At 41.2% G+C, this 19,318-nt stretch overlaps 1 protein-coding gene across 3 annotated transcripts; it reads left to right on the top strand.

Moving 5' to 3' along the window:
• Positions 1–5,529: 5,529 nt before the first annotated feature.
• On the top strand, positions 5,530–19,318 carry si:dkey-159a18.1 (sortilin). 3 transcript variants are annotated; one of them, XM_020042708.2, is made up of 21 exons: positions 5,530–6,038; positions 7,750–7,812; positions 8,189–8,265; positions 8,392–8,494; positions 9,078–9,245; positions 9,405–9,478; positions 9,895–9,941; positions 12,094–12,230; positions 12,486–12,569; positions 12,963–13,023; positions 15,198–15,353; positions 15,529–15,626; positions 15,716–15,815; positions 16,127–16,301; positions 16,484–16,677; positions 16,963–17,155; positions 17,710–17,826; positions 17,905–18,067; positions 18,404–18,510; positions 18,650–18,740; positions 18,918–19,318. In XM_020042708.2, the coding sequence occupies exons 1-21, from the start codon at positions 5,643–5,645 to the stop codon at positions 18,930–18,932; spliced, it is 2,619 nt and encodes an 872-aa protein (XP_019898267.2). In that variant the 5' UTR covers positions 5,530–5,642; the 3' UTR covers positions 18,933–19,318. The 3 variants fall into 3 exon arrangements, with proteins under 3 accessions (XP_019898267.2, XP_019898268.2, XP_010885680.3); XM_020042709.3 differs by having other exon boundaries at positions 17,905–18,046; positions 18,650–19,318; XM_010887378.3 differs by having other exon boundaries at positions 5,531–6,038; positions 17,905–18,031; positions 18,650–19,318.

The following is a 19,318-nucleotide window of genomic DNA, read 5'->3' as shown; positions in this document are numbered from 1 at the left end:
AGCCCACTCCGCCATACAGACCTTCTCCAGATCCTTCAGGTTTCGTGGCTGTCGCTGGGCAATACAGACTTTCATCTCCCTCCAAAGATTTTCTATTAGGTTCAGGTCTGTGGAGACTGGCTAGGCCACTTCAGGACCTTGAGATGCTTCTTGCGGAGCCACTCCTTAGTTGCCCTGGCTGTGTGTTTCGGGTCATTGTCATGCTGGAAGACCCAGCCACGACCCATCTTCAATGCTCTTACTGAGGGAAGGAGGTTGTTGGCCAAGATCTGGCGATACATGGCCCCATCCATCCTCCCCTCAATATGGTGCAGTCGTCCTGTCCCCTTTGCAGAAAAGCATCCCCAAAGAATGATGTTTCCACCTCCATGCTTCACGGTTGGGATGGTGTTCTTGGGGTTGTACTCATCCTTCTTCTTCCTCCAAACACGGCGAGTGGAGTTTAGACAAAAAAGCTCTATTTTTGTCTCATCAGACCACATCTCCCATTCCTCCTCTGGATCATCCAGATGGTCATTGGCAAACTTCAGACGGGCCTGGACATGCGCTGGCTTGAGCAGGGGGACCTTGCATGCGCTGCAGGATTTTAATCCATGACGGCGTAGTGTGTTACTAATGGTTTTCTTTGAGACTGTGGTCCCAGCTCTCTTCAGGTCATTGACCAGGTCCTGCCGTGTAGTTCTGGGATGATCCCTCACCTTCCTCATGATCATTGATTCCTCAAGAGGTGAGATCTTGCATGGAGCTCCAGACCGAGGGAGATTGACCGTCATCTTCAACTTCTTCCATTTTCTAATAATTGCGCCAACAGTGGTTGCCTTCTCACCAAGCTGCTTGCCTATTGTCATGTAGCCCACCCCAGCCTTGTGCAGGTCTACAATTTTATCCCTGATGTGCTTACACAGCTCTCTGGTCTTGGCCATTGTGGAGAGGTTGGAGTCTGTTTGATTGAGTGTGTGGACAGGTGTCTTTTATACAGGTAACGAGTTCAAACAGATGCAGTTAATACAGGTAATGAGTGGAGAACAGGAGGGCTTCTTAAAGAAAAACTAACAGGTCTGTGAGAGACGGAATTCTTACTGGTTGGTAGGTGATCAAATACTTATGTCATACAATAAAAAATCATACAATGTGATTTTCTGGATTTTTGTTTTAGATTCCATCTCTCACAATTGAAGTGTACCTACGATAAAAATTACAGAGCTTTACAGGCTTTGTAAGTAGGAAAACCTGCAAAATCGGCACTGTATCAAATACTTGTTCTCCCCACTATACATCTGGAATCAAAGTCCATCCCTCATTTCCTGTCCTCGTGCATTTCTGTCCTCATGCATTGCCTTACTGCCTTTGACAAATGATCGTCCCATTTCAAACTCACTTTGGTAAAGTTATCCAAGGCTGGATGTATCAAAATCCAACTATGAATGACATCTGTTGGAGAATCACTGCAAGTACAGTGTGTTGAAGGGTCAATCATTACAGTCAGGGCAAATTATTTCCAGATTTCTATGAAATATCGCTGATCTACAATTACCTACATGGTGTTGGTGTACTAAAAAAAGTATATGAGTAGACTGCTGATTAGCTAGCAGAGACCTTCTCCCTGAAAGTTGTATATGGCCAAAATGTAATACATGGTTACATTTCTTTAAAAAGTACAAAACACCTGCTAAAATTAATCAATCAAATTTCAATCAAATTTATTTATAAAGCCCTTTTTACAACAGCAGTTGTCACAAAGTGCTTTACAGAGACACCCGGCCCTAAACCCCAAGGAGCAAACAACAGCAGTGTTGAATTTCAGTGGCTAGGAAAAACTCCCTAAGAAGGCCGAATTTTAGGAAGAAACCTAGAGAGGACCCAGGCTCAGAGGGGTGACCAGTCCTCTTCTGGCTGTGCCGGGTGAGATATTAAGAGTCCAATTGGAATAATTAATACATTTCTCTTGGCTAAATCCAGAGGCTATTTGATTTTAGAGTAGATCAAAAGTATGACCAGGTGGACAAGGACAGGGACAGCAACGGGCCCCCAAACCAGGTACTCCGCAAGTGTGGACCAGGACCTCATCTCCTCCTAAAATGTAAAACTGGAGGAAACTGAGAAAAGTTAGAAGTGTATTCCTCATATCCCCCAGCAAAATAATATAGCAGCGTAACACCTTGGAACTGAGACGGGGGATATGAGTAAATTGTATGTAAATGACTGCTATGAAAGTCAAAGGAAGTAGCCTAACAGGCAGTGTGAGCATGTTTATTTTAATGGCCAAATCACCTATAAGTAGGCTAACATAAAAACAATTATGCAATTGATTTAAAAAAAATCAGATTTGGATGTTTCTTTTTACCTGCTCACGAATAACGCTTCCAATTCGCTTTACTAAATATTGTAAAATCACCAAAAATGTTGCTGATCAGTTTAATTAAGGGAATCGGTTCACAAATATTTCTACAAATAAAAGAAAAGACATTATGTAATGGGTATGTCAGTTTACTCCATGTACAGTGACATAATAATTTTGAAATTCCATCTGTATTTTAGCTAAGTTGTACCACATTGTTTATGTAGCTAATCTTTTAAATACTTTTAAAGCATGCCTTTGTGCATACCCCGCGCGACCATTCCGAAATAAAATTAGCTGGAAATGCGCACGGCATCCAGGATACAAAAACTGTGGCTAGGTCAATAATTAAATTCAGGATATTGGGCAAAATTACAGTAAGCCCATGGCCACTTCTTCAAGAAACACAAAATCCACTGACCTATCCCATGTGGCAAACTGAAAGGTTTGTCAAGTTATTTATCTCAAATTAGAAAATATTTCCTGATTTGCGTCTGAACTACTTGAGGCTTGAGTTCACTAACTGCATATGTGCATGTTTCAGCGCTTAATTAATTCAAGCACATAGCTCATTAGTGTTGTGCCATACCGCAAAATTTGGGTTCATTCCGATACCAAGTAATAGAGGGCCAGAATCGCCAATATCGATACCAATACCGATGCTTTTTATTATTAAAAGTGGCTTTCATTTAGGGGAGAGCAACGTGTCAGGATTCATGAGGTATAATCAATAGGCCAAATCTGAATACATTTTCATGACCACTGAATGATAAGCAATCATTGTAATGTGAGTGGTAGAATTTATTCCTGTTACCTGTGGGACTTCCTAAAAAAAAGTGCTACATAAATGAAGCTTTCCATTGTTAATTACTTAATCAGATGAATGTTACAGTTTTTTACAATCGCTATGACAGTTTTTTCAATACATTTAACAAGTTTCCTAAACTCTTAACACGGCTAGCACAACATCCATCTTTGTAGGCTATACAATTAACACATTTCTTGTTGCTTTGACACAAAATGCATACAGTTAACACAAATTTAAAATGCTTGAACTTCTTTTACACACAAGCTCAACCAAGACCAAAACAATGTAATTTTACAGTCAAATTTACAAATGCTTTCACACTGTATGTCAGAACAGATAACACCATGTTCTAAACCTAACCTTACAGGCTAAAGTCAAGGTAAACAGCTGTTTATATTGTGAATTGAAACACAAATATATTCCCTGTATCTTATTCCATTGCTAATGAGAAACAGCTTATTGAAGTTATGCAAATATATAAATCACAGCTGATTCCCATCCAGGAAGCACACTCAGGTGTTGAGGTTCTTTCAATCGCATGATCATATGTTCTAAAAGAGTACTCTTTGGGCTGATATTGTGTGGAAAAGGAACAATATGGAGCAACACAAAGAAAGAAAGAAAGAAAGAAAGAAATGCCTGCACGAGGGAGAGGAAGACGAGTACCAGGACAAGGGAGAGGAGTGGGACAAGGACAAGGGAGAGGAGTGGGGCAAGGACAAGGGAGAGGAGTGGGGCAAGGACAAGGGAGAGGAGTGGGGCAAGGTAGAGGAAGAGGAGTTAGAATGCGTGGTGGCGCTCAAAGAAGGACCAGAGCTAGGGTAACTGATCAAGTAAGAGCTACTATCATTGACCATGTCATAAACCACGGGCTATCATACAGAGAGGCTGGTGAACGAGTACAGCCAAATCTCAGCCGGGACACATGTGGCATCCATTGTCCGTATTTTCAGAGAAACCAACAGGTAGGATATTGCTTTTCCTACAGCAAAGTGTAAATACAGTAATTTTACCATTTACAGTATTAGAGTGACTGTATGCCTCCGGTCTCTAAAATGTAACTGTATTTTGTCCCTCTAAGGATTCAACGTCTACCTCCCTAAACCCAACAAAACAAAAATGTAGAGAGGCATCAAAAGAAACTGCAGTGCAAAACACAATCTATGATCAATACAATATACTGTCTATTGTATAAGGGCAGACCTGATACATAAAATAATGCAGTTTCTGTAATTTTAGCTAATGATAGTGTTTTTTTTGTCATTGTGTTAGGATTGACTAAATGTTCCTGTTGGAAGAGAACATGTGTTAGTTTTTTGAATAATTATTTGATTTTGAAACATGTTTGCAGTGTTTTGTTAGACATAGTGTATTGTGTTAGTGTATTATTGTATTTTGTAAATTAGTTTTGGAGTTTAGTTTACAATGTGTGATTTTGAGCATGAAATTAACCGTTTTGCCAATTGTGTGTTTTAGGTGTGTTGGTGCGTTAAGAGTTTAGGAAACTTGTTAAATGTATTGAAAAAACTGTCATTGCGATTGTAAAAAACTGTAAAACACAAAAAATATTTGTATTATTGTAATTAGAATTTCACGTTTGAGGTTCTCCTCCCGGTCACCCGGGAGGAGCTCAAAGTCGAGCCGCTGCTCCTCCACATCGAGTGGGGTCAGCTGAGGTGGCTTGGGCATCTGTTTCGGATGCCTCCGGAACGCCTTCCTGGGAGGGTGTTCCGGGCCCGTCCCACCGGGAGGAGACCCCGGGGAAGACCTAGGACACGCTGGAGGGACTATGTCTCCCGGCTGGCCTGGGAACGCCTCGGTGTCCCCCCGGAAGAGCTGGAGGAAGTGTCTAGGGAGAGGGAAGTCTGGGCATCTCTGCTTAGACTGCTGCCCCCGCGACCCGGCCCCGAATAAGCGGAAGAAAATGATGATGATGATGACGACGACGTTTGAGGTGTATTTTTTTCAGTTCCATTAAAATAAATAATTTAGATACGTTTCAATGGGCTGGATATAGTCAATTGGTCTATATTTGAATGTCTGAATATAGTCTATATTTAATCAGCCTGCTAAGATAACAGCTAATGATTACTAATTGCAATCAGTAATTAATGTATGTAACATTAATATAACATTACCCAATGTGGAAGATCTGATTTGATTAAAATACAAATATCACTACAATACACCGATCAGCCACAACATTAACATAACATACGTTGCAAATACTACCTCCAACACATATTTCTTTACAGCATTAATAGTGCAGTTTAACTTTAGCATAACTGTACTTGAACTATGAAAGCCAAGAACTATCACTTCAGTCGTGGCATTAAGAATAGCACAGTTGACTGCCACTACACTTTTTTACAGCAGTTTCAAAACTGCAATTCTGTGTTTACACTGATCCTACTGTCAATAACAGACTGCTGCATTGGCAAAGCCATATAGTGGCTGACGTGTAGGATTTTTGTGTTGACATCATTTGAATTTCAGATGCGGGCGAATATGTTAATCACTAGTCAGACATGTTACTCCACCCCCTGCCTTTTAAGTGCGGCAATTATCACAGTCCCTGAAGCGATAAGCCGTATCAGTCACTTGCGGACTGTGGGATTTAGGACGTTACTGTTACTTAATCTCAAAATGACTTGGATCCTTACGGTCCTCAGTGGGGCATGCTTTATTCTTTTGGGTTCGGTGGGTGATTGCAAAGAGAAATTAAGTAGCAGAACGATGTCTTTCCATCAGACTCAGCTAGGTGAAAAACAGGGCCAAGTCCTGACACGGCAAAGGAGGGATGACACGGCGTCTCCAAGTCCCACTTTCACCGCTTGTAAACTCCCTCTGACCCCATACGAACTGGGGGTGTTGGATCAAAACACCCACGAGGTGAGAGCTTTGAATGAACATATGCTACTCTCACTCTATTGTAATTGTGTAAATAAATGTTTAGCGTCATCATAACGTTAATGATGCAATGGATTGTTTAATTTCTTGTATTGAAATACTCTTTCAAAAGTATTTAACCCCCTTGAACTTTTTACCACTATAGAAAAAGTGAATAATGACAGCTATAAATGGTTCTAAATGAATTACAAATATTAAATAGAAAATAATTGATTGCATAAGTATTCACTCACTTTCCTATGACATTCTGAATGTGCTGTGGTGCAACCGATTGTCTTTCGAAGTCTTTCATTTGTGAAGTGCGCCGAATAACATGCGTCTTTCTGAACAATGAAATTCTGGTGACACGGCACGCGAATTCTACGTAGTAATTACGAAATATATATAGCAAAAATAATAACAGAAATTTCAAAATATACATAACAAGAGTGAATAGAAGCAATTTCAAATAGGCAAATTTAGAAATGGGAATATGGAGAGTATGAGAAGAAATCTTAAATATTATTATAAATAAAGGTGTTGTAGTGCCTTTAAATGGATACATTAAAACGTGTTGAATGTACATAGAGAGTGACCAGAGCAAATGAAGTGAACATGTGATCAATAGATGGGTTGCTGGTTTAGGAGCCTAATGGTCAAAGGGGTAAAAACAGTTTGGAAGTGCGTGTCCTGATGCTAAGGTAACCACAGCAGCGTGAGCAGACCATAGCCTGGGTGGCTGTAGTCTTTTATGATGTTCTGTGCTTTCTTAAGGCATCGTGTATGGTAAATGCCTTGCACGGAAGGGAGAATAAAGTTAGTTAGTTGAATGGAGTCCACCTTTTTGCAATCAAGTTGTTAAACATGCCTTCAGTTTAAATATTCCTGTTCCTGGGATGTCCCACAAAGCAAATCCAGAATAAGATTCTTCAAAAGCACCAATCCGGGTAATTTCTTACACATTGAATAATCCCCAGTCTACACTAAAGTCCGTTATTAAGAAAGTGTGAAGCTGCCTAAAACAGGCTGTCCTCAAAAACCAAGTATCCAGATGAGAAGCGCTCTTCTCAGTGCTATGGTTGTCAATTTACTGGAATGGCTGCAAATTGCAATTGCAAAACAATTAAGTAGTTTTTATTTTTCACTTTGACATTAGGGTATTTTGTGTGTTGATCAGTGGCAAACACTACTTAATACATCCATTTTGATTTCATGTTGCAATTTTAAATTCTATAAAAGTCCAAAGGGGGTAACTGAGAGGCACTGGTAATTCAACTAGTAAATAAGTTAAATGTTGCATTACCTTTTTAGTTTAACTACATTTGAATTCAGGTAGTAAATAATGTTTCTGCAATGTATTAGTGTAGCTAGGGTGTGTTATGATAGTGGTGCATTATAATTTTATTTGCAAAGATAAAATAAAATATTGGGGAAATACTTATCTTTCTGTTTTTGGATCTGACCTGCCTGATTCACACATTTTTGTTTGTTTGTAATATTGTACATTTACAACAATATATTTTTTGAAGAATGAAGTAATTAGTAGCTAACTAAACTGCATTTTCAAAGTAGCTTTCCCAACACTGAGGGTTACTTTGGTTTTGTAAGGTTATTCAGCTCAGAATCTTTGATGTTATTTGCTTACGGTGTAGAAGTTAGCGTGAGTAAGATGTAAATCCCTTTCTTTATGTCCTGTATCACACTCTCCCTCCAGACAGGGTTTCATGGTGATGATGGTGCCAGTTTTACTCTTACTTGGGTTGGCGATGGGACAGGGGTGAGTAACTATCAAGGCCTTTTCAGGGATGATGGATGTGGCGTCATCTACGCCGTCATCCTAACTCATGGCATGGGTTTCATCTCAGCAGTGCTATCTAATAGGGAGAAGCTCAATACTCAATTCCTTTGATTCCTCTCTTGTATCTGCATTATAATGGCTGTTGCCTCAAGGAAATCAATTGTCTCTAGTTCAACTCAAACATGGATATGGAAAGTAAAGAGATTGCAGACGTTGACCATCATTTAAGGAAGGCTTGATTGTGATTCCAGGTTCATGAATGGTAATACTGAATGGCCAGTATTACCTGTGGACACACCTGTTAATATACCCATTGTGGTGAAGTTTAGCCTAGCATTCCTTTGTGTCTCTACAGGTAATCTTGGTGTTGTCTACAATCAGTGCTCCTCTAGACTCCTTCTTTGAAGGGGCTTCTTCACGACTGTACCGCAGGTTAGTGGGTAGTGGCAGGTTGTCTCTTTGTGTGTGTCTGTGTATGTGTGTGTTTTGCCTATGTGGGTAGGTGTAGATAAACTGAGTCAGTGTTTGACACGTTGCTTTGATATCCTCTCCTCTCAGTGCAGACTATGGCAAGTCTTTCTATGACATTTCCCATCTTATCAACAACACCTTCATAAGGAAGGATTTTGGGATTTTGCCTGGACCAGGAAACTCTCATCAGGTACGTTGTAATGCCACTAGTGTATCTGGAGGTATGAACTATGTGTGTGTCTTCAGCTACTGACTTGGATGAATCTCTGTGCCAGTGTGTTTAAATCTTTACCAGTATTACGTGTGTGTGTGTCTTTGCTTTGAAACTACATGTCTCATAAACTGGTCTTGGCAAGAAGGAAGTACGTTGTTGGGGGATGTTCATTTCTGCAATGTTTAACCAATCTGATAATTGTGGATGAGTTGTTAAGTTTGGGTGCTTTCCAGTCTCTCTCTCTGTCCATTTTCCAATAAAAAACAGTAACTCGTACTTGTCGGGAACCCACAACTGGGATGCGTTCATTAGTGTACACCAGTGAAATGCTTTGCAACAGAAAGAAGGTGCATTTTAGTTGACAAATCCACTGTTTCTTTAATAATCTTTTTGGTGTGTAATGAACACAGCCCAGTACAGTGTCTCATCGTTTTTGCCAGGATTGGGGGAGGTGATATGAAGACATTAGAGAGGACAAGGGGAGGATGCCAGATTCACACTATGGAGATTCATCCTTATGCAACCTCCCATCTCAAAGGCTTTTGTTTTTTAATGACAGGTGATTCTGACTGCGGAAACACCAGTCTTGAATAACTCTGGTGGCGTCATCTTTATTTCAACTGATGCTGGAGTGTCCTTTAAGTCTGTCCAGCTGCCCTTTCACCCAGCACAGCCAATCACCTTCCACTTCCTGAATCCTGAGTACTTGGTAGTCATCAGCATTGACGTGAGTAAATAAACAGAAATGCTTTCTCTCTCTTTGTGGCTCTCACTTGTTTCACATTTTCAGCACTCATCTCACAAACACACACACGTACAAAAATATACACACACCTTTAACCAAGCTCTTTAAATTATATTATTAAATCCCTTTCTCACTTGCTAGGGGGGCCTGTGGCTTTCCGTGAACTTTGGGGCTGTGTGGATAAAGGCTCATGAAGGAACATACTCTTACACATGGTGAGAACAAACAGGCCACACACACACACACAGAACACACCCAAACAACGGCAGTTCATGTAAGAACGAACATCAACACATCAATGTTACCACTGTGCAATGTAGCACAGATAAAGGGGGTCACACACATTAAGAGTCTGTCAGTTGCTACGGTATTTGACAATTCAGGTTTGGCAATCCATCATTTGGTAAGAGTGACTAACAACTGAAAAGTGGTGATCAAGAGCCAAAATGTAAACCCACAACCTGCATTTGTTGTGCTTAAAATCCTGGACCAAATTATGCATATGTGTCAATGGGAGAACATGTGAAAATGTGACTTAAGTAGAATTTATATTATTTGTAACTACGCAATAATGATTAAGTCATGTAATTACGATAATGTCCTAACCGGTCTCTCTTTGCTTATTTTTCAGGGGGTCGGGTATCACTCTTTTCTTCAGCTCCAGTCCCACTGGAACAGGTAACCTCAGATTTGTTATTTTCTTTAGAAGTGTTGTTCCGCTAATCAACTACGGTTAGCTAAAGTGTAGTTCCTGTAGTCACCCGCAATGTAATTATAATGAATTGTAATTAATTACTGAAAACACTGCATAGATTTGAATTCAGTACAACTGCCAAGTAGTTACTAAGATTCCATCCAATTCCATACACTTCATGCGTACCATATGATTAGACTGCTCCCACAACAGCTCAATAGTGTTGAGTTCTGGTGATTGTGCTGGCCACTCCATTATAGACAGAACACCAGCTGACTGCTTCTTCCCTAAATAGTTCTTGCATAGTTTGTAGCTGGTCATTGTCTTGTTGTAGGAGGAATTTGGCTAAAATCAAGTGCCGTCCACAGGGTATGGCATGGAGTTGCCAAATATAGTGATAGCCTTTAGGCCTGTACAAATCTCCCACTTTACCACCCCCAGACCATCACATTGCCTCCACCATGCTTGACAGATGGCTTCAAGCACTCCTCCAGCATCTTTTCATTTGATCTGTGTCTCATAAATGTTCTTCTTTGGGATCCGAACACCTCAAACTTAGGTTCGTCTGTCCAAATCACTTTTTACAATCTTCCTCTGCTGAGTGTCTGTGTTCTTTTGCCCATGTTAATATTTTCTTTTTATTGGCCAGTCTAAGAGATGGCGTTTTCTTTGCAACTCTACCTAGAAGGCCAGCATACTTGAGTCGCCTCTTCTCTGTTGATGTTGAGACTGGTGTTTTGCTGGTACTATTTAATGAAGCTGCCAGTTGAGGACCTGTGAGGTGTCTGTTTATCAGACTAGATACTGTAATGTATTTGACCTCTTGCTCAGTATTGCACCGGGGCCTCCCGATCCTCTTTCTATTCTGGTTAGAGCCTGTTTGTGAAGTTCTATGAAGGGAGTAGTACAAAGCATTGTACGAGATCTTCAGATTCTTGGCAATTCCTCTCATGGAATCGCCTTCATTTCTCAGAACAAGAATAGACTGACGAGTTTCAGAAGTAAGTTCTTTGTTCCTTGTCATTTTGAGCTTGTAATTGAACCCACAATTGCTGATGCCACTCAACCAGTCTTAAGAAGACCAGTTTTATTGCTTCTTTATTCAGCACAACAGTTTCCAGTGGGGCTGACATAATTGCAAAAGGGTTTTCTAATGATGAATTAGCCTATTAAAACTATAAACTTGGATTAGCAAACGCAACATGCTATTGGAACACAGGAGTGATTGTCGCTGATAATGGGCCTCTGTATCCCTATGTAGATATTCCATAAAAAATCAACCATTTCTGATCTAGAATAGTCATTTACAACATTAACAATGACTACACTGTGTTTCTGATCAATTTGATGTTATTTTAATGGACAAATATCTTTCAAATATCTTTCTTTCAAAAACAAGGAAATTCCTAAGTGAACCCAAACTTTTAAACAGTAGTGCACAACACATTGTTCCCTGCGTTGGAATGAAAACCATTTCAAGACATCCTCCATAGGCTATGGAAAGGGCCATTGACAATTTGACAGGTTACAACTTGCACAACACACATAAGCGTTGCAGCAGGCTAAAAGGGCTTCATGAAGTTAAAGCGTTATTTCTATTCACCCATGTGTGTAAATTAGGCCTGCTAGATGTATTGGAATCTGCTATTTGTCTGCTATAGTCTGCTATTTCCTGCCAGACTGCCTCTCTGGTTTTGCTGCAGCAGTATATATGTTTTTGGCAAATCTGTAAATATGTTGTTACAGTTGTTTCTTATTTAAGACCTGTGAATACCACAGTAATTGTTTTCTGTAATCGTAAAATAGGCCCCTTTAGAATTTTGTATGCATGTTTCAGTTGACGGATCAACCAGTTTGCCCTTCACTTAGCCTAATGATTTAATGAGAAGCAGCCGTTCTGAAATCCAAGAAATCACTGTCTTTTTCCTCTATGTAGGTCTTCCATCAACCCACACATGCAGACACAGCCACACACATATATAAAGCATGTATTATCCAGATTTAGATTCTGATGTTATGTGATTTGTTTGAGTGTTTTATAACATGTCATAATGCATTGTCCTGTTTGGTTCAGTATTCTTCTGTTGGGTGCCTAAAGAACGGGCCTTGCTCTAATGTTTTGTGTTGTGTGGGTAGTGGAGTCAGACAGAAGGGGAGAGCTGCTACTGAAGAGGACGGAGGACCTGGGGAAGACTTTCACCACTGTGGCAGAAAACGTCTTTTCCTTTGGCTATATAGGAGGTTTCCTCTTCGCCTCCATCATAGAGACACTGGTAAGACACACCCACACACACACACACACACACACACAGAGCAGAATCTGCATGCAAGAATGCACATGGTGTATTCACACACAAACTCACACTCACAACCATAGCCATGTTAGCAGGCATACAGCCTAAATGACATGCACAAATCCTTTGTTGGCTACACTTAATCTGCCTTGCAAATGTGCAGCCAGCTAACAGTCACAGCATCACATGGTGTACCTGGTTAGTTCAGTGTTGTAACTATATGATTTCTGCCAGGGCGCCCCGCGTGTCCTCTATGTGTCTTCAGACCAAGGGGACAACCTAAACAAGGCCAAGCTCCCTTCTGCCTCCACTGAGCAGGTTTGTCTCTCAAGTCTCTTCAATTTGTCCGTCTGCGTCCCGCCACATCGACATCCACGGTCCAGAATCACTTGAAAGGGTGTTGTGGCGGCGTGACATGCATTAGTACACTTCAAGAGATTACTTTGAGTTAATATAATAATCAAAGAGGCATAAAACCTCATCTTGCAGCAGAAAAAGACCCATGCAAACATTGTCTTCCCCTTATTTCCATCAAAGCTGTATATTGCTGACAAAGACAGAGATGGTGTCTCTTGAAGATTAAAGACTTAGACAGATAAGCACACAGTCACACCTTATTTGGGGTTGGCATCACATGGAGTCAAAGAACTCCACACAGAACTTCATTCTACATTTTCTCACGTGTGTGTGTGTGTGTGTGTGTTTGCACAGTTCTACTCGGTTCTGGATGGGGATGAGGATATGATTTTCATGCATGTGGACGATGCAGGAGGTACTGTAAAGGGAGGGCAGTGAACATCACAGTTCTCTATCTTCCTTTCTCTCGCTCTCTCTGTCTCTCATACGGCCGCACTCACGCTTGTTATATACTTTGTGGGGACCAGAAAACCAGAAGTCCATGTTCCCTACTCCCTTAACCTAACCCTAAGCTTAAACATACATTCTGGGACTTGACACGTGTAATATGTTTCTGTATGTGTATAATCTAGACGTAGGATCACTATCATACCACGTTTAGCCATGAAGTTTCATTTATAAAGCAAGTTGTTTTCATGACATGTGGGACACATTCGAACTGACATGACATTGTTTAACCCTTCCCGGGAAGAGTCGAAGCTCAACAGCTCCACTTATTACCAGTGACCCGAACATCATCAAGTTCATCTGTAACCTCAATAATACCACCGTAATGCCATACGTTAACCTAACCCCAACACCTACCCCTAAACCTAACCCTCAAAGGTTAGTTTGTAATGCTGTGCTAAAGTCACCCCAATTCAAACACTAACCCTAAATGTAATTTCTGTTACAAACCTAGCCACTGAGCAGCAACTTCATTGTTAGACCTGGAGTACACACACACACACACACACACACACACACACACACACACACACTGTAGTTTATATCTGCCCACCTCTCTCTGTCTCTCACTAATTGTCTCTATACTATGTATCGGTCTGTCTCTCTGTCTCTCACTAATTGTCTCTATCCTATGTATCTGTCTGTCTGTCTGTCTGTCTCTCACAACCATGTTTTGGACATACCAGCATGGGATATACAGTGTCAGTCTTTCAGATCACACTTTTTATTTATTGTAATGTTTATTTGGCTTAATTTATCATTTGTTCCAAGCTGATGTATATCTATTTCTTTCACAGCACAGCTTGCTGCAAAAGAAGTGCTTTAGACTGTTGTCGAGAAAGATGAAATACTGGTTTCACAAGTTCTCTGTGTTTCTGACAAATCAACAAAATCCCAGTGATTCCCTTAATCTAGCACGCATGGGTCAGTGCTGACAGTTGGCGAGTAAGGGTAGTGGCTTGTGGCATCATTCATGAATAGAGAAGATAAGATGGAGCAGAGATGTGTTTTATCTTAGTGGGGTAGACTGGAAGTACCCAGACAATTTGCTAGGCTATATAAGAACAGGGGACCCACAGCTTTGGGCATCAGGGTACACACACACACACACACACAATCAGGCGCACCATAAAAAGCTAAAAGGACATTTTTTTTTGGGTTACACCTGCATATTTACAGTTAAACCCCTGACGTAAGTATTTTCCCTTATCGCTATTCCGACCCATACAGGGCTGTGTCAGCAGTGGGCAATGATTCCTATTTCAACAGAACACACTCCTGTCTGTGTGTGTGTGTTGTCATCTCATGGAGATTGACAAATGACCATTCTTACTGTGGTGCCTATAGGAAGTACACACCCCTGTGAAGGTTTCTCGCATTTATGTTAGGGTATTTTCCACATATCCACATAGTATGCAGCACACTTTAAAATTTATTTAAATATTTTTTGGTGTAAAATGAATGAAAATGAATTAAACATACATTCAAAATAAATGAAATATCATATATTGGCTTAGTCTTCACCAAATTTTTAGCATCGATTATCAATCATCAATTAGCTAAGGTCTTACCCATCACCTTTAAAATTATGCATGAACTGAACCAACCAGTAACAAAATGGTTGGAGCACCTGATCAGTTGCAGATTCATTGCTTGCTCATTGGAAATTCATATGAGCTAAAAAGGAAAATGAGATATTTTCAAACATACCTGATAAAAATAACAATAAACATAAATAAATTGCTAAGCAAACACTCAGCATGAGTACCAAGAAGCTTTTGAAATAACTAAATAACAGTTGTGAAATGATATAAAGAATGAGTATGAAAACATCGCTTGGAGAAGTGTCACGACGGTTATTAAATAGTACAAGGTGTATGTGAAACAAATGTGAAATGGCTAGCCAGTTGGCGCAGTAGTCGGGGCAGATAGCATTTTGATCAGTAGCCTATCATTACTCGCTCTGAGACTTTGAAGGAACTGACAGTTCAAGTGGCTATGGATTTTCTGCAGGCAACGTATGTAATGAAATGTCATTGTTTTCTTGTTTTCATTTTATTCTCACACAACACTACACTCCAGAGGAAAGTTATTTCGGGACGGTATACATATCAGACGACCGGGGAATCCTGTACTCAAAGTCTCTAGAGCACCACCTTTTCGGCGGTGAAGGGAAAAGCGACTTTACCAACGTCACATCCCTACGAGGAGTCTATCTCACCAACATTCTGGAGGAGGGTAGGAATTATGTCAACTTGGGTTCTATTCAAGTTCAAGCAGGGGTGGGGAGATCTTATTATCATAATTACTATTACCATTATTCTTATCGCACATTGTTTTACAGCTTTTTTCTCCTTTCAACAATTTGACCCTATCCAATTGAAAATAAATCTCTGTGTATTGTTTTTTTCAGATGGCCGGATTCGAACAGTCATTACATTTAACCGAGGAGGAAATTGGAGAGCGCTTAACAAGCCCCAGAATGTGGAGTGTGGTGAGGACGAAGGAAATGTAAGACCTCACCTCCTTCCTGTGATAATTAGAGTGGATAGAGGCTTATGATATGAATGTAAATACTGACTTCCTGGAGTGTGTTGCAGTGTAACCTGCACATCCATGGCGAGCACAGTCGCTTCAACAGCATCACTCCTATGCTGCCTCTCTCTGACCCCACCGCCATTGGCCTTGTCATCGCCCACGGTAACGGTCAATTATTCATGTCAAATATGTGTTAGGTGATGTTGTTTACAACATTTATCGTACCTGATTGGACCATGGTGGACATTATTTGTCCCACTAATAACTGGATTCTTTATCCCATATATAGCACATTTCAGTGTATATATGCTTGGTCCCAGTTTCTGACACTTCGATGTTAATAGATCTGTAATGTGGAAGCAGTAGTGGAAGGTCCTGCACTACACTATCCAGGAGTGTGAGGGGCTAGGAAGGGCCAAGTTTGGCACCCGATTACTGACATATACAACGTGTTTCCTTCATTGACCTCCCAGGCAGTGTGGGGGACTCAATCTCGTCAACGCGGCCTGACGTCTTCGTTTCAGAGGACGGGGGCTACAGTTGGAGGGGTGCGCTGAGGGGGGCTCATCACTACAGCATCTTGGACTCTGGGGGGCTGATCGTGGCTGTGGAGGCCCACCCCAGGGATGGCCAAATCAACACCATCAAGTACTGAACACCACCCCCCCACACACACACACGCGCGCACACACACACACACACACCCTCAACGTTGTTTGAGTTTAGATAGATAGGTTGATTGCACTCTGAATGTTTGTTTTGACTAAAGTGTGTGTTTGTTGTTAATGGACTTAATGAATACGACTGTGTGTGATTGTGTGCCCCCCCAGATTCTCCACAGATGAGGGCCAGTGTTGGAAGGTGTATAACTTCACAAAGCAGCCTATCTTCTTCGCTGGCCTGGCATCAGAGCCGGGCACCAAGACCATGAACATCAGTGTGTGGGGTTACCGGCCTGATGAAAACAACCAGCCCATGTGGGTGGCTGTCACCATTGACTTCCAGAGCATCCTCACCAGGGAGTGTGGGTGAATCAAAAACGTCCCAGCATTCATAGCGAACGTAGATACCACCTACCTTACAAAACGGCAAATGGAGAATGTGGTAGTCATACAACTAAGTGGAGAAATACACTTTTTAAAACAATAGTTCTTTTTGAAACAGCAACATTGATCGTGCCCACGTGGTGTTCTGTGCCTGACTTTAATAATAACAAGCAAATGCAGAAAAGTGCTCTTTCGAGTTTAGTTTACCTGGTGCCAAATCGCATTTCCAACCGCACTGACCCTTTAACACTGGTTTCTTATAGGCCGCACCGATGACTACGTTCAGTGGCTGGCACATGCTCCAGAGGGCGGAGACTCCGCTATGGATGGCTGTGTCTTAGGCTACAAGGAGGTATTTTTTAGGCTGAAGAAGAACTCTGTCTGCAGAAATGGACGGGACTATGTGGTGAGCAGGCAAATAAGCCCCTGCCCCTGTACCAGGGAGGACTACCTATGGTAAGATTTACTGCCACATGCCAGAGGCTGTAGTGGTTAACCTTCCCTACATGTCGTTCTCCGAACTGTACATCCCCTGGCGACGGGGGTTTCATGCTCCACCTCAGGCCACTTCCCAGGCTTTGCCTCTGTTGCCACTGCCCTCTCTACTCTTTCCCACTTTTCTTTTGACCAAAATGCAATATTGAATGTGGATCAGACCTCTGGTCTCTTTACTAAATGTACCCTCGACCTGCAGCACAGTTCGGATACAAAAATATTAGTTTCTTCCATGAGCAAAATGTTACTCTGCAGTGTTTTATACGTTTCACCTTACACCCTGGGGTATTCATTCTCTTCCTCTAATCAAAGAGACACAATCATTTATTGAGATGCAGAACAATGCAGTCTCCGACTTATCTGTTACACGACCTTAACATTTTACTGTTTAGAGCAGTGATTTGTACCTTAAAGGAATATTCTGTTCATTCAATTTCCCGTCAAAACTACTTTTTCAGAAACAGCATTGGCACTGTGTTGTTACAATGCCGTAACACTTCTCTCCTTACCGACAGTGACTATGGTTACTATCACCATGAGAACAGCTCAGAGTGTTTGAAACAACCAGAGGCAGTAGACCAGACCCTAAACGTGTGTCAAAATGGAGAGGAGGTGGAGCTCATACCGTCAGGGTAATGATGACACACAAATACACACAAACACACACACACACTCACAAAAATTGCTTACTAAGTGTTGTCTATGTGTAGTTACCGTAAGGTCCCCGGTGATTACTGTGTGGGAGGTTTCACACCCCTACGCAGAGAGGAAAGTGCCAAGCGGAATTGTGGGAGTTCCAGTCAGCCTGCAACTCCAAGTGAACACTCAGCTCTCCCTGTGAGTGTGACCCAAGTGCGTGGGTCTCCTATGAGTGTATGTGCTTTTTGTTACTCAGAAGTGTTAAATGTGTGCGACACACTACAGCGGTGTGTAATGTGACAGTCAGAGATCCACAATGTGTGCAGGGCTTAATTTGTTCCCGCGCTGCTCACACAACCGATTGAACAAATCAGTAGCCAGATGAGTAGCTGAGCTGATACCCATCTGTGAGAGATGTGCTGGACCAAAAGCCTGGGCATCCTGTGGGTGGATTTGCATTAAAAACAAAAACCGTCCTCACGTTTAATGACGCGACTCAGTAAAACATGGATCTTCACGATTCGGGTTGTTATCATCAGTTATGTTACAAAGTGTCGTTTGTATTTTCAGAGGGAGACGATGGTGTTGGTCGTGGCTTGCATTGGCGTGGTGACTGTCATTCTGGTTGCCGTCGCTAGTGTTGTGTACACTGTCACTAGAATGTTCTATAGAAACAGGTGAGCCAAATATACATTGATGTGCCCAAACATGCTATCACATGCAAGCACGTATGTGCAGGCGCAAACATTAAAGTGCCTGCTTCAAATTTGGCCTTAAATATTACCATGCATTGTGGCTCTGCACCACCCCCTACAGGGTGCCAGCATATCGCTTCTCTGCCTTACAGTTTCAGGACGACCCAGAGAGAGTCACTGTTACCAACAGAGCATCCGTGGATTCAGATGACGTGAGTGTGATTACCGTAAAACGTTGGTAATATTGCCGTGTCCCCCAGGACTTCTCTTTAGTGTAAATTGTAAAAATGTTAAATGTGTGAACTTGTATTTAAGAGAAACGTTTTAATCATTTTGAGCCATAATTTTGTCACAATATTGACAGTATTATTAATTATTTTATTTTGTAGGACCTTATTGAATGAATAACGTGAGACATGTTGACACTGAACTCCAGTGCGTGGCCATTTCCATGCATGGTTTCCCACTTACAGCATTTCATTGAATCTGCCTGTTGCATCTCAGTGGAAAGATGTCAGTGATTTCTGATGTAAGACACAAATGTCAGTTATGGGTATGGGTTTAGTTTTTCAGTATTTAATTAATGTACAGTTTGACTGGTCATACTATTTATTTAAGTTTCTTTGGCTTGTTACATTCTGCTTTACCACTGTTCCCTTGTATTTATTTGGATGAAGCCCTAAAACAGTTGCATGCTTAATGAATAACTACAATAATGTTTGAAAAAAGGATTTGTCAATTTGTTTTCATTCTCACGTGTACTAAATCACTATGTATTTATTTATTTTAT

This window comes from Esox lucius, chromosome 23, assembly GCF_011004845.1.
Source record: "Esox lucius isolate fEsoLuc1 chromosome 23, fEsoLuc1.pri, whole genome shotgun sequence".
NCBI classification, from domain to species: domain Eukaryota; kingdom Metazoa; phylum Chordata; class Actinopteri; order Esociformes; family Esocidae; genus Esox; species Esox lucius.
The sequence above is the reverse complement of the archived record's forward strand: the minus strand, read 5'-3'. Positions and strand labels throughout refer to the sequence as shown.

Coding starts and splice junctions, on each gene's coding strand:
- si:dkey-159a18.1 (XM_020042708.2), top strand. CDS start 5,643: ATGCGGGCGAATATGTTAATCACTAGTCAGACATGTTACTCCACCCCC. Junction 7,813..8,188: donor GGGTTGGCGATGGGACAGGG/GTGAGTAACTAT, acceptor GTGTCTCTACAG/GTAATCTTGGTGTTGTCTAC. Junction 15,816..16,126: donor TGGCCTTGTCATCGCCCACG/GTAACGGTCAAT, acceptor TTGACCTCCCAG/GCAGTGTGGGGGACTCAATC.